Raw genomic sequence first — 14,581 nt, forward strand, 5'->3', positions numbered from 1 at the left:
GCCCCCGCCTCCCGGGGGCGACCCAGCCGGCCCCCGTGCAGGGCCCCGCGAGAGGAAGCGTTTGCTGCTCGCGCTGCTCCACGCGGGGGAAGACACCGCCTCACCGCCGGGCGGCGCCGCACGAGCGCGGGCTCCTCCGAGAGCGGTGCTGCCGTTTGACCCTGGCGCCAGGCCCAGTCGCTGGGGTGGCAGGGATGGCCATGGCAGGGGGACCGGCAGACGCAGTCCCGCGTTGGGTGTAACGGCGGGCTCCAGATGCGGAGAGCACCTGCGAGCCGCCTTGGGCTCGCAGGCAAAGAGCAGAAGAATGGCTAGTTAGTGGCTGCCAAAGATACGGCCCGTGGGCCGCACGCTGCCCGCCACGTGCCGGGCAGAGCTCATCCGGCGCGGCCTTCCCGCGGCAGCAGGGCGGTCGGGGCTGTACGCTGCACACAGTGGCCCTGCACCCTAAATCTGGTGCCCGTCTGGATCAGGCCCACAGGCTGTGCTGGATGCAGGGCCACTTTGGTGCAGGCACCGCATGCCATGCTGAGCTGGAGGTGGCACGTGCTTCACGTAGCGCGCAGGGCTGGGCTCAGCCACCCGCTGCATGTGGCATCCACAACCAAGCCCATGGGTCTGGTGTGCAGGCCCACGGCCTGCTGCAGCTGCCACGCGTAGAGCATGCCCCAGGCTGGCCCCACGCACGTGCCCTGGACGGCTGCTATGTGCTTGTCAGAGGCCAGCGCCTGCGGCACACAGCACGCAGGGCTGGAGCCAGAGCACAAGCTGAAAACTTTCTGCAGGCTGGATCTGGCACACGGGGTCAGCTTGTGGGCCCAATCTGGCCCTGCACCCCACCCCTGCACCTCTGCCCCCCATTTAAACAAACTTACTTAGTCTCTCCAGCTTTCTAAATTGTCCCTTTGAGCCCCTGTCTCCTCCCCTGTACCCCCACTCCCCATTTAAGCAAACTTATTTAGTCTCTCCAGCTTTCTTAAACTGTCCCTTTGAGCCCCTGTCTCCTCTCCACCCTCTTTAAATGCAATAAAGCATTTAGGTCAGAGACGTCTCTGCAGGAAGCAGAGGCCAAATCAAGTTATCCTACAGGTCTCCAAAAAAGCTTGCAGGCTTGTTGTTTTGCTTCACAAAATAGTTCATAAACAGGAGTACATTCAATCCAACCCTAACTTGCAACTAGGAAACCTAAACAAATCCTTGAAAGATTCTGAGATTTCCAAAGCCTTCTGCGGGATTTGGTAACATTCTCCACTAGGAATTAACAAGTGTCCAGGGGACCTGGATTTTTTTTTTTTAATTTGTAGGAAGTCCCACAGTTTCAACATTTGCAAAACAAAATGTTTTCTGTTTCTGTATTCCAAAACAGAACGAAACTTTCGAAATGTCCAATGAAACAATCTAAAACAACAACATTTAGATAGAAATGCTTTGGCATGGAAGTCTATTGTTGTTTCCATGTGATTTAAATCGAAAATTTTAAAATGGAAACACTTTCAAAATGGGAGGGAAGGAGAGATCAAAACATCTTGTTCCACAAGATTGAAATAAAGTTGAAACATGTCATCAGAACACTCCCTTCCATTGTGTTCGTATTTCCAGGCAGCAATTCATTTTGACAAATCAGCATTTTCCAAAACAAGGGGAGGGGAGAAAGGGGGTTTCCATGGTTGAATTCCTGGCCATTTCTACCTACTGGGCTGGTTACAGACGTGGGGAAAAAAAACAAATGACTCTTTACTTTCAGCTCGGCAGGCCCCTGCACTGAGCGCAATGCATGCCCTAAAGAGGCACTGTGTTAGTTTGATTCAATCAGCTATTAGATGAAAGAGCCAAAAAGCCCCACTGAATCATTCAGTCTATACAGACAGTGGGTGAGCCGGGTCAAACTAACGTGATGCCTCTTCTGGGCAAGCACCAAAAAGCACCGCTGAAGTACCCAATCTATGGATGGTGGGGAGCCGGGTCAAACTAATGCTCTGCCTCTTCCAATAAAGCCCTGTTTTGTTTTGTTTTTTCACATTTATCAGTGTCCCAGATTTCCTAAACAGCATAAAACTCTTGACCTAAACCACGTGCCTAAACCAAAATCAGAGATGGGGAGAAGCCAGGTTTAGGACTCAGTCCTCAGTGTGACTCCTCTGTTCATATGCAGCTCACATGGGGCCTAATTCCCTGTTGCCTGGCCAGACAGTCACCTCCCCCCCCACACATGCACACACACAAAGTGGGCGCTAACAGCTGTTTGTAGAGGAGCACAAGAATTCTCATTTTCTCGCATTAAACCCGTATTTGTGACAAAGGCAGGAAGCCAGACAGCAGCCAGCCTGCCTTGCTCCTTAACTAGTGGTGTCCAACAGTCACGAACATGGGACTTAATACAAAGAGCTGGAGTCTGGAGACTGATGAAAATCAAATGGCAGATCCATACTCACTAGAGACTGTGCAGCAGCAGGCAGTCAGGGAAATCCAATTGTCCAAGGGTAGATCCATAATTCAAAAGATGTTGCCTTGGAAAATACTAGGCTTTCCAACTTCAATAGCCTGTGGGGATTTCTCCCCCCAACCCACAACATATTCACACTCTCCTTCTCGATGAACCTGCTGAAGACCCCCCTGCTCAACATCAGCTGCAAAAGGTTGAAAAAACACACGTTCCAGTACAGTGTATTGTACCGACTTCAATATTTGCAGGCAGGCCCAAAGCCCAATACAGCCAATAAACAGCCACCCAGTGGGCTTTACCCAAGCCCCTCAGTCCAGAAACTCTGCAGAGCGGCGACTCTGTTTGTTCAATACTTTTACCGCTTCATCCCAGGGAGTCAAGAAATGAAGCCGCAAGCCCCTGGGTTCTCCAGACAGTGCAATGGGAGGCAGCAGGGTGACAGGTATCATTTGAAACCCAGAACTCGCTCAGAGGTACTGCGTTACATTTTTATTTGATGTCTTTTAGAAAAAACAAGTCCAGTTCTCTTAAAAAGCTCAACAGAAGGCCACAGAGTGTTTGAAGGCACAGTGTACTCACAGCAGGAGCATGTCACCCAACAAGAACCCTGTGCACTACAAACCTACACACAAACACCAGTGAATAAAACCCAAGAGTTAACAGCAGGAGCAGGAGTACAAACAACTCGTGGGCTCAGCCGCTCCCCCCTCTTAACCAGGTTGCGTGCAGACGCTTACCCAGCACAGGCTGTTACTGATAAAAGCATCCGCCACATCTTTGAATGTGAAACAGCCTCCGGGAACTCCCAGAGATCAATCAAACCACTCGCCCAGGAGATCAATCCATAGGACCCAGGGTCACTCCCCAAGTCAGTAGGCAGCTGCACAATCAGATGGACCATCTGGAAAATGGCCAGTTTCTCTGTGAATATTTTGGGGAGCGCAGTATACCTGGATTGCAGAGGCAGCAGTGTTGAGGGCTTGAGGAAGGAGGAATTAAGGTGCTTATACAGACAGCAGTTAAACTCTTGTAAACTGGGACAGGGGGAAGGGGGCTAGACAGAGCCCTAGATCTTTAAAACAAAATGACCTTTCTGAGGTCCCACCAGGACCTGATCCATCTAAGCAGCTTCAGGGAAGAAGCTCAGAGGAGAGGGGAGTACCACCAGTTCCTTTCCTCCTGGTTTGGTCTTGGAGCTTCCTCCGACAGAAACGAGCAGGGAAGGATGGGGTGGGCAGTGTTGGCACCATCCTGTGCTCTGCTCTTGGCAAGGGAGGGTGCCTCAGTAGGGACGCGGGGCTGGCTCGCTGTTTGGCTCAGGGTAGGGGTGAGGTGCATCTTGCCGATCGATGGACTGGTAGGCACTGCGGTCCTGGCCTACGCTGATGTTACCTGCAAGGGGAGATGAAGAGGAAGCTTTCAGGTCATGCCTACTGCTGTCCTGCCCAGTGCTGGGTGGTCATCCTGCCACTCTACCCAGCCCTCATGCATTCAGTGATCAAATGGACTGAAATTTTAAATCATGACCTCCAGGCCAGAGCATTAGTTGACTAATTAGCACAGAGATCACATGGGGATTCTCCATTCACCATTTTGCTTAGCAAGAAGCAAGGATGGCATAGACATGGCCCCAGCCAGCTCACCCACACTGCTAGTCCTGCCTAGCTAGCACCGCTGCTCAGCACTTCCCCTATGGGTACAACGGTATCAACAACCTATCCATCACAGGGTGGTACAACCCCTCCAGCCTGACTGGCTTAGCACAGGAAGGACCTAATGCTTCAGCAGAGAAACTGCTGCCGCACCTAACACTGAAACAACCTAGATGATCTGCAGCCCCCGGAGGGGGCCACGGACCAACCCATGGGAAGGGTCACTCTGCCCACTTCCAAGGCACAATGATGCCAATAGGCAGAGGGGCTGATCTCAGCATCTGCCTCCCTCAGAATAAGCTCCCTCAACCTGCAAAGCCTGGAGGTTGGGTGGAATAGCTGTCAACACCTCCTCCCAGCACAAGGCAAACGCTGCCAAAATTTAGCTGGTTGCCACACAATCAGGCAGGATCCAAGGAGAACAAATGTGCCTTGCAGTCAGTGACTATCCCTTTCCTCCATGCCCCCTGCCTCGTATCTCTTGGAGCTGTCTGCACACCAAGCCAGGCCTTGCCAGGGCACCACAAATAGCGGCCTTGGGTTACAAACCCTGCTGCCCTGTGCTGTATACTGGTTACAGTGCCTGGTTGCAGCCCAGTGGCTGTGCCAGGGAGAGCAGCTGATCATTTGTTGTGACCATGAAAGTGAGTGAGCCAGTGCTAGTTGCTGACATGTGACAGCCCCCAGTGTGAGCAGGCAGAGGCTGCCGGACAACAGAAGGGGACAGTGCAGAAACAGACAGAGAGGATCAGGCAGAGTGGGGAGGAAGAAGATGGGACAGCTGCATTGGGACGAGGGTGCCAGACTGAAAGAAGAGGGTGTGGTGCCAGCATTAGCCCCAGAGTGGGTGAACCTCGTCAACTCAGCTCAGCATAAGGAAGCACTGCTATGGTTATAACAGGAGCCACCTGGTACCCCAGGGATAGCCCTGTGCAGACAGGGCCTCCCAGTGGGTGCAAATCGGGGTGACTGCTTTGAGCCCGGCACTTTGGGGGGGCCCACGGAGCAGGGCAGAGTGGCCATGCACTGCCACCAGCGCCATGTCCGGCCACTCGGCAAGCCCTCCTCCCCCACTGAATCCACTGCTGATTTCCTTGTGTCCAGGGAATAAATGCTTAGGCCAATTTGCCCTGGGCCCTGCACCCTGCTCAGGTCATCCCTGTGTGCAAGTGTCACTCCAACAGTGCTGGCTGGACCCACAACTTAGTGGTGAATGGAGCCCTCAGCAGTGATACCTGCTCCTCCTGCCACCAGCCCAGAGTCAGGAGCACAAGTGACTGGGTGGTAGACCCTGCCGATGGCTCGGTGCACAGTGAATGTGTCCAAGCCACCCCTGGGCTCACCTCCGACTCAGGGGAGGGTCTGACTGCACACTGATGAGTGGCATGACAGTAAGTCTGGCTGGGGTGTGACTGGGTTCTCTACATGCCAAGGAGCTCTTGCCCTCTGGGTGCTCTGATCTTCCATGGGGTGCAGAAGAGCCAGTGCAGAAGCAGTAGGAGTAGGGGCCACCTCATCCCTAGAGCTCGGCAGCTTAGAGCAGAAGCAGGCATGCTGATCCCAGCTGCGCCAGGGAGAGACGAGCATGCCATGCTGATGGCTTGGGGGTCCAAGGGTTCAGAGGATGCTGGGCCCAGAAAGCGGGGAGAAGGTGGCAGCACAAATGACAAGTCACATGTTCCCACTGAGCTAAAACACTCCTTGCAGCCTCCTCCCAACCAAGGGTGCCCAGCCGGAGCAGTGCAACAAGCCGGCAAGTTCACACAGGACCTTGTTGTGTGCACAGTGGGGAGGGCAGGTGTCAGTTGCTCCATCCTGTCACAGTGAGGAGGCTCAGTGTCACTCAGTGGACCCCACAGCCCATCAGCTCACCCCCACACACAGTGTGCAAGGGGCTAGGCCCCTTTGCAGACAAGGCAATGGAAGCAAAGAAGGGAAGCAGCTTGCCTCAAGCCCATGGCTGCGGGATGATGCTGGGATGGAGAAAGGCTTCCCTTTCCCAGCCAGGCCTGCAAGGCATCAGCCCTTCCCTTGCACAGACTTCCCCTTCTCCCATTTCTACCCCATCTCAGATCACAGAGCTGGCCACATAGGCTTCCAGGATGGCACACTGGGATGCAGAGGGAGAAAGAAGCAGGTGGCTCAGGCACGTTGAACAAGAAGGACAGTAGTGAAGTCAATACCATCATGTGCAAAGTGGCTATCAGATGAGGACTCCAGGTCTGCAGTGGAGAAGAAGTGCATCAAAGGCACAAGGCAAGAGGTCAGTTGGAAGCACAAGAGAGATGGGGAAGAGACAGAGAGAGCAGGTGGGAAGGATCCCAAAGGAGAAGACACCCTGACGATCCTACCTAGGTTGAAGACATACTCTCCCCCACGCTCCCGGTACATCTGATAGACCAGGAAACAGGACATGGGCTTGAGGAGGAGGCTGAAGATGGCCATGCCGGCACTGAAGCGTATTGAGTCAGACAGTTTCGCTTCCTGGGGGTAGAAGATGCTGATATGGATGATGTCTGTGAGGATTGTGAGCAGCAGGCCAGTCAGGAACTGCAAGGGGGAGACAAGGGCATTGCACTCTCCAGCAGGAGCCCGCACTAGCATTTCCAGAGCAATGTATTTAGCAGTATTCCTTAACAGGCCCCGACCTCTCAAGGACCAGTCTAACTGCTTGGTCTCACATTTATGCTGCTACATTTCTCCCCCTTCCCATCAGTCCAGTCCTTTGGGTTCTCCAGCTCTTCTCACAGCACCTTCCAATCCTCCCACATACAGACAATGCCTCCAATCTTCATTCCACTGGCAAATCTTCCAGCATGTGTTTGCATGAGCACACCACTGAACAAGACAGACCTCCAGCCAATTTGTGAGGAAATCTGCTAATAACTTCCCTCCAGCCGACTATTCCTCACCCTCAGTATCATATCTTCTCTCGTTTCCAGTCCCTCATCCACACCACGTTTCCTACTAACCCCTTCTTCAAAAGCAGTTCCCCAGGTGTAGGCAACATATTAAAGACTTTACTGAAGCCCAGAGAGGTGAAATCTATGGCACCTCCTTGTCTGGAAAGCCACTTAATTTAACCAAAGACGGATATTGGATGAGGCCCATAACTGATCCTTACTGGCCTCCCCAGGCATCTCAGTCCATTTCCCATTTTTCTCTTTCCCCTTTTTATTCTTCTAAGGCCCCACGTGCTACTGTGTATACCTACAGGTCCACGAGCATGACCTCTGAAGAGCACGAGCATAGCACCTGGTCTCCAGTGCTACAGCACCACTGCCAACTTCAATCCATGTACACAGGATTCTGTTCTTTTAACTGGGTACCACTACACTGGTCCCAGTTTCTTGCCTGCTACTTACCCCACTGCTCACTCCAGTTATCTGCATAAGTCACTGGCGCGTGTAGAGCTCTTCAGTCCCATGCTGCACTCTGCTCAACAGCCCAGTGTATGATGCTAACAAGGGGCCATGCTTAGCCATGCCTACACATGGGGCACACTTCCCTGTGGCCCTGGCTGCCGGAGAACCTGCTCTGTCCTTTACAATGCCAGGAAGGGTTAGGAAGTGGAACCAACTGGAAGGCATTTTGCTGTGCTGTCCATGACCCTCCCTTCCACCCGCCCCTGCCCAGCAGGGAGTTGTTCTTGGCTCACCATGCATATCGCGTCAAGGGAATCCCGCTGAATGATGGCCCAGACTCCCACTGCCAGGACAGTTAAGTTCCCCGCTAAGTAGGAGACTGGAATCCACGAGATTGTGCATGCCCTGGCAAACACAGCAAGGAAAAAAGAGAGAGAAACACTGAGAACATGCCTGGCATGACTCTCACATGCTCAGCTTTCAGTGCTCAAACACCTGCACTCCTGGGGCTCTGTGCACAGAAATGCTCCTGCAAGTCAGGGTAACCCCCCTCTGCCAGGCTCACGAACCAGCCCAACCTACTCCAAGATGGAGCTGTTCCTCATCTGTAGAGTTCAGAGCTTCCATCTCTGGATCTCCACTGAAAAAAGATCAGACAGCTACTGCTACAAGACGCCCATGTGTGCCACTGCTAGGTGTCTTCAACCCTCCCTGGGAACATACCTGCAGTCTCTGGTAACCTCTCCAGAGTTTTTTTATCATCTCAGAGCCGACGCTGGGATGACAAAACTCAAGTACTTGCAGCATGGTGTGTACACCCCTCACCTAAACCCACTACAAACAAAGGTGTAGGCTTACAACATGTGGCCCCTCCATGTACCAGTTCACCATCTCTAACAGGGGATAACACCCCTGCCCACCCTCTGAGAACAGGAGAGATCCAGGCACTGAATTAAGGGGCTCATGTACGTATCAAAAAGAGGGAAAAAGCATGGTGCTGGGTACTCAACTTGTTCCCTTGAAACCAATGGAGCAAATCTGAGAATCAGGCTCCAGCAGCAAAGTGCTCATTCACCCCAGGATATGGCAACTATGCTGGCTCAGGGAGAAGAACTTCTCCTGCTCTCCCACCCAGCACATGTCTGAGAAGGCAAGCTGCCCCGGCCGTGGGAGCTCTCTTGGGCTTCTGATCTAGTCCAGCCCAGAGCCCCCATCCCCGCATCTGTGCCAGGGCTCCCAATCCACAGGTTGGAGAGCTCTCTTTTCAAGCCTGGCTGAGCAGAGGACAGAAGTACTTACCATATTGTGAGCAGCCAGTGCACCACAACGATGGCCTGCAAGACAGCAGAGAGGAAACAGGTCAGTGAGCTCAAACCACATGGGAGGCTGGAAGTGAAGAGGCACGTATCAGCTTTCAAAGGCACCATGGCAGCCTGTGACCTGGGAGAGCACAATGCCCCGGTTTAGGGCTCGCTTGCAAAATGCAGGGTGCCCTAGCCCTGCTGGCAATGCTGGCTTCCAGATTTCAGCCAAAAGCTCAGAGGGTATTTATAGAAAACATCAGCCCTCAAGACACTTCATTACTTAGAGCTGGAGGGCAAGACCTTCCAAGGATGCCCACAAAAGTCAACAAGAGGGAAAGCAAGTCACAGGACACAATCAACACCAATAGGATCGGGACCACCTGTCAACAAAGCATCTCGAGTCTTTCAAAGACACCAGAAAACACAGTTCCAGAAGAGCTAGAAGACCAGATGGCTGCCCCATAGGACACTTCTGCCCTTCCACAAGACACATGAGCTCTCACAAAAACCCTACAGAATCTCAATTCACTGCCCCAGCCACAGCTCCCCCCCTTGCACTCGCACCCCGAATACAAAACTAACTGCCTCCAACTAATATTAATAACCAATAAAGCTGCACCATGGGCCAGGAAATTCATATGGATGCCATAGTCTCACAATGCTCTGTGGGCCATGCATAGCTGTGACCCGCTGCCACAGCTGGGACTGCCTGCAAGTCCCAGATAGCTTGGATTTTTTTGTGACTTCAAAAGCTGTTTAAAAAGGTTTTAGTATTTTTAACGGTTCCTGAACGGATACAAAACCCTTACTTACACCACCTGCATCCTGCCCCAGAGACCAGACCACTGCTGCTAATCAGTGAAATGCAGGTTGTTCCCGTCTGAAATGGAGAAATGCAAATAGCTTTGGCTCAAGAGACTGCACAATATTGGGGAAATTATTAATGAGATAGTATTTAATTGCACATTACATACTGGCTGGACCCCCTGACGGCTCATCGGTTAGCATAATTAGACAGAGTTTGATTTTTTTTTTTTATAGCTGTCTATACCAATATTGCAGTAATTAAGTTACAGCACAGGCTTTGCCATGGGGAAGAAGGAGGGTCACAGCAGTGGCACACTGGGACTGAATGCAAGAGAGGATCATCTTCTTCCTCATTCCTAGCCCAAGTTACCCGACAGCTATCCCAGGACTCGGGGAACTATGCAGGGGTCTCGGTGCAGCCCAGAATAGCCTCAGACATCACGGGATGGAAGGAATATGCTTTTCAGAGCGATTTTCACTTTGCCATATAAAGCAAGTTGTTTTGCAGACAGACTCCCGCTGAGAGAAGTGGGAGGGACTGGCTTCCTTTCTTTTTCCTCAAGGATTTAATCCCAGATTTGAGAAGCACTGAAATTTCTCTCTCTAAAGAAAGGAACAGCTTTACTGAGCCCCAAGTGAGATCTGAGAGAGATATCATGGGTAGGGAAGCTTTTTATGAACATGTCTCCCTCCACCTGCCCTTGTAAGGCTCCCAGGTGGAGGGGAAGGACGGGCATGTACAAAGCACTGACCTGGAAGCCAGACAGGCGTGTGGTCAATTCCTGGTTCCACCATTATTTTCTGCACGTGACCTCGGACAAACCACTTAATCCCTCTGAACCTGAGGTCCCTGTGTGTTAAGTGGGGACTGTATTTCCCTTCCTACTTGGTTTATTTTGTTCTAGTCAAATTGTAACCTCTTGAGATGGGAACGTTTCTGATGACATCCTTATTGCTGTACAGACACAAAAGGGCTCAACTCTCACGGGGAAGGGACTCAAGTGAACCTGTCTCTAAGTTCTTCACCTCCGGCAGACGTTTCTTCCTTGGAATCATCTGGCTGCTTTGGCCAGCTGGATTCTGATCTTTGGGGGACAAGTTAGCTCACGAAAAAAGCAGCCCAAGCAAGCCAACTGCAAGCATACTGAGAATGACCTTCCCTGCCACTGGAAGCCACCCTGCTCCTCTCCCACGCTGCCTTATCCACCCCGATTTGTGAGCTGCCTTACCCAAAGTGACAGGAGTATAGGTTGCAGCCGTGTTGGTCTAAGGACATAGGCAGACAAGGTTCTTTGGGTAAATCTGACATCTTTTATAAGACCAACTTAAATAGCTGGGAAAAAAAAAATTTAGCAAGTTTTCGGGTTTAACAACCCTTCATCAGGCTGAGGAAGTCACTGCAGTTGGTGTGTGCTCTTTCTGGATGGAAGGAATAGTAAAGAAGCCAGAGGCTGGGCTGGGCTGGCCTGCATGCAAGACAGGCAGCCAGTGAAGGTGTAAATTGAGGAGTCAGTGGGTGAGAGAGGCAGCAGGAAGGGGAGGGGGGAGAAAAGGGGGATGAATGTAATTTTTTTTCCCAACTATTTAAGTTGGTCTAATAAAAGATATCAGATTCACCCAAAGAACCTTGTCTGCCTATTACCCAAAGATTAGAAGGCACGTAGCTGGTTTTAAGCAAACTCAGCATTGTTAACTCTTCAGATTCAGGACGATGACAGTGCAAGCCTTAACTTCACAGCCTGTTTTGGGCTGATCCATTCAGGTCACGAGGGAGACTTTTCAGCTGAGAGCACGCACCATGTTGGCGCCAACAACACGGGGCCACGCGCTCTCTCATGCCAGCCTGGGTGCCCCCGCCCCCCGAGCAGCTCAGAGGCTGGGATCTCTCCGAGTTGTAGCATTGCTGTGTTTCTTGCTGCTCAGCCAACTGCCTTTCTGAGCCACCCTTCTCCCACGCTGCCCCCAAACCTCCCACCCAAGGAGTTCAAGCCAGCAGAGGGGCAGAGAGGAGCCATCTCATTCCTCCAAGCTCAGTTCAGCCTGAGACAAGACCTGGCCAGTGGCCTTCCCAAACTGAGGCGTTGGCAATATTTTATCTTAGTTGCTGCAGAGACCGGAATTGGCACAAGAATGACTCCTACATCACCACTGCCCCAACTCACATGAGGACCTCCTGATTGTGATCCCTTTGCCTCACAGCACTGGCATGGCCCCAGGCCGAGAGGAGACAGAGCAGAGATGAAATGCTGTATAAGGGTGACAGGAGAGGGGGGAAGGCTTCCTGGGAGAGGGCGCAGGGACAGCAGTCAAACAAGGACATACAGAACCGGTGGCTGGACACCTGATGCAGCGTTCCTGCCCAGTCCACAACCTCGTGTGGCTTTGCCCTGCAACGTACAGGGCACTCGGCAGTTCCAGCCAGGGGCCCTCCCCTCGCGATCCCACCGAGACACGATGGGCATGGGGACTCTGCACCTGCACCCGCACCCCCTGGCAGGCCCATGCAGAGACTTCGTGTCTACAGCAGTGTGCCGCCAGAGCAGCACACACCCACAGACAACGGGCACCAGGAGGCATCTGCTCCACATCTTGGCTGTTTGGAAAGGTGAAGCTCCATGCTCTTTTGCTGGGGTATACTGAAAGCGGTAGTGCAACCTTTAAATCAGCAGAATACAAAAGCTGCTGCCTTGTACGCAGCTGGGTGAGGAGAAAGGCTATTATGGCCAAAGGGTCTGCTCCATGAAATCCTTGTAGGTGCCCTCTCTTTTTATTGCAACTTCCCAGTGCCTCACCTCAAAGCAGGGGAATAAGGCATCCTCTCCACTGAGGCCCTGACAATGCAGCAAATTGCAGGCACCAGCATCCTCTATAGCAACACACATTTCCATGGCAACAGCACCCTTGAGCACTGAAGGACCAGCCCCAAACTGGTGAGCCGCTGTCTGGAGTGCCGAGGGCGGCGGGCTTCCAGATGGCAATGGGCCTGTGCTTCTCCACACAAAGGGGGACCCACAGGCAGCTGTGCCCCTGATGTGGCTTGGGGACGCTCTTCTTGCAAACACATCAGGGAGTGATCTGCTACAGCTGTTGACCATCCGCAGTCTGCACTGCCATCCGTTCCCATTCGGTAGTGTGAGCTCCCCTGAGCACAGAACTGGAGCTCCACAGGGTAAAACCAATCCAGGAACAGTTCATCCAGTGGCTAATCCACTTCCAGAACTTAACCCAGCTCAGGGGGGCAGCACTGGCACCCACAGTCGCCCACTCTTTCAGTGGCAAACATAGCTGCAGTAGCCTCTGCATATTAAGGACTGCTAGGGTTGTGGGGCGCAGCAGCATCCCCTGCACGCCAACTGCCAGCTGTTCAAATGTGGCGCTAGCTTGCAAAAGTGCATGGGAAGCAAGAGAGGGGGAACAGCAACCCTGGGTGTCTGCCAGTCCCAAGAGCAACACACAAGGAACATCCCCACATGCAGAGAGCCCGGTCATACGTGGCACCTACCCAGGATGCTGCGCAACCGGCACCAAGCAGCTGAGCTGACCCAAAAGGAATTGGGTGTGTGAGGGGAGGCGGCACAATTTTTTTGGAGTTATTCTACCAAAAAAACAGCTCCACAAAGGCAGACAACCCTCACGCGGCGCTCCAGCCCCCCAGCCACGTGCCTGGACGCCAAGCAAACTCAGTCAGAAGCCAGTTCAAGAGCACTCACGCCCTTTTTTTCATTTCCCCTCTCCTAGGAAGGACACGCTTCTCACCAAGGTGTTGATTCGCACTTACACTTGAGGGAGTCTCTCTTTCTCTGCACAGCCCTGGCCCCCAGCTTTTCAGCAGGGGTTTCAAACCCTGCAGGTTAAAAAATATCACACGCACCAAGGTTTAGTGATCAAAACCCGGGGGGGGGGATGGTGACCTTCCTTCAGAGACAATCCTTGCCCAGCACCACCTTATCTGAAAACTTGGCAAAGGCTGAGCTTGGCAAAGGGCAGCTATGTTGGACGACTCTGAAAAAACCTAAATGAATCAAAATGAACCACCCGCTGCGTCCCGCAGCCTCCGTGCACGCAACACCAAGTGGCGCCTGTGGCAGGACTAGGTTAATAACTAACAGGGTTCATATTGCAAGAATGCATTTCAAACCTGCCTGTCCTCTCCCTGGAACGAAGCTGGCCCGTTTCCTGATGTTTTGCATCGCAGGGGCTGACACAAACATGCATGTGACACAAGCGTGACAAGCGCTTCAGGAAGTCCCTGGCTCCCGCGCTCTTGCCCCCACACCGCCCGCATCCGCCGAGCATCAGGTCCGCGGGGGGAAGAGGCCTGGGCCGCAGCCAAGGCTCCTGCAGGCATCAAGAGCCTGAAGAAGAAAGCCGGGCTGAAGGCTGGTGCTGGGGCCGCCGCCCTGCCCTCGTCCCCGCCAGCCTGAAACAGCCCACTTGCGCCCCCGCCCTCAGGGAGGACCTCCCGAGCCAGCCGCTCTGCTCCGGGGCGGCCAGAGGGGCCCTGGCGGGGCCGGCGGCTCCGTGCACCGGGGACGTCCCGCCCCGCCCCGCCCCGGCCCGCACCTTGAGGTTCACAGCGGGCACCTCCATGCTGCAGCGCGGGGACCCTCCGGCTCCCGACTCGGGCCGGCTCCGCCCCGTGACTCCCCGCCTGGGCCGGGGCCCGCCCGCTTCCCTCCCCTCAGCGGCGGGCGGGACAGGCTGGGGCTGCAGAGAGGCCCCGCGGAGGCGGCCCCCGGGGGTGTCGCGGGCAGCTGTGCCAGTGCCTGAGGGTGCCCCGCGCCTCCTGCCCCCGTCCCGTGCCACCCCCGGAGAAATACCCCCTGTGAAGAGATGAGAAGGCTCATGCCACACCTAGCGTGGCCATTATAGAGGACACTCTGGTTTTCTGCTACTCTGTCCTCTATTGATGTGAAACCGGATGCCTTTATGGCTTCTATTTTTCTCTTGAAGACTGGCAACCAGACTATCCTCTACGATGGCCACCCTTCCCAGCCCTCCCACTGTGAG

The 14,581-nt window shown here is 53.5% G+C and overlaps 1 protein-coding gene across 2 annotated transcripts; it reads right to left on the reverse strand.

The window, feature by feature from the left end:
- Positions 1-2,917: 2,917 nt before the first annotated feature.
- Positions 2,918-14,219, reverse strand: AGTRAP (angiotensin II receptor associated protein). 2 transcript variants are annotated; one of them, XM_019541333.1, is made up of 5 exons: positions 14,135-14,219; positions 8,760-8,794; positions 7,754-7,865; positions 6,447-6,645; positions 2,918-3,835 (listed from the first exon to the last, which is right to left on the reverse strand). In XM_019541333.1, the coding sequence occupies exons 1-5, from the start codon at positions 14,159-14,161 to the stop codon at positions 3,726-3,728; spliced, it is 483 nt and encodes a 160-aa protein (XP_019396878.1). In that variant the 5' UTR covers positions 14,162-14,219; the 3' UTR covers positions 2,918-3,725. The 2 variants fall into 2 exon arrangements, with proteins under 2 accessions (XP_019396878.1, XP_019396877.1); XM_019541332.1 differs by lacking the exon at positions 14,135-14,219 and adding an exon at positions 13,710-13,871.
- Between the last annotated feature and the right edge of the window lie 362 nt (positions 14,220-14,581).

The sequence above is a fragment of the Crocodylus porosus genome, unplaced genomic scaffold, assembly GCF_001723895.1.
Source record: "Crocodylus porosus isolate Cpor-Errol unplaced genomic scaffold, CroPor_comp1, whole genome shotgun sequence".
In the NCBI taxonomy this organism is placed as follows: Eukaryota; Metazoa; Chordata; order Crocodylia; family Crocodylidae; genus Crocodylus; species Crocodylus porosus.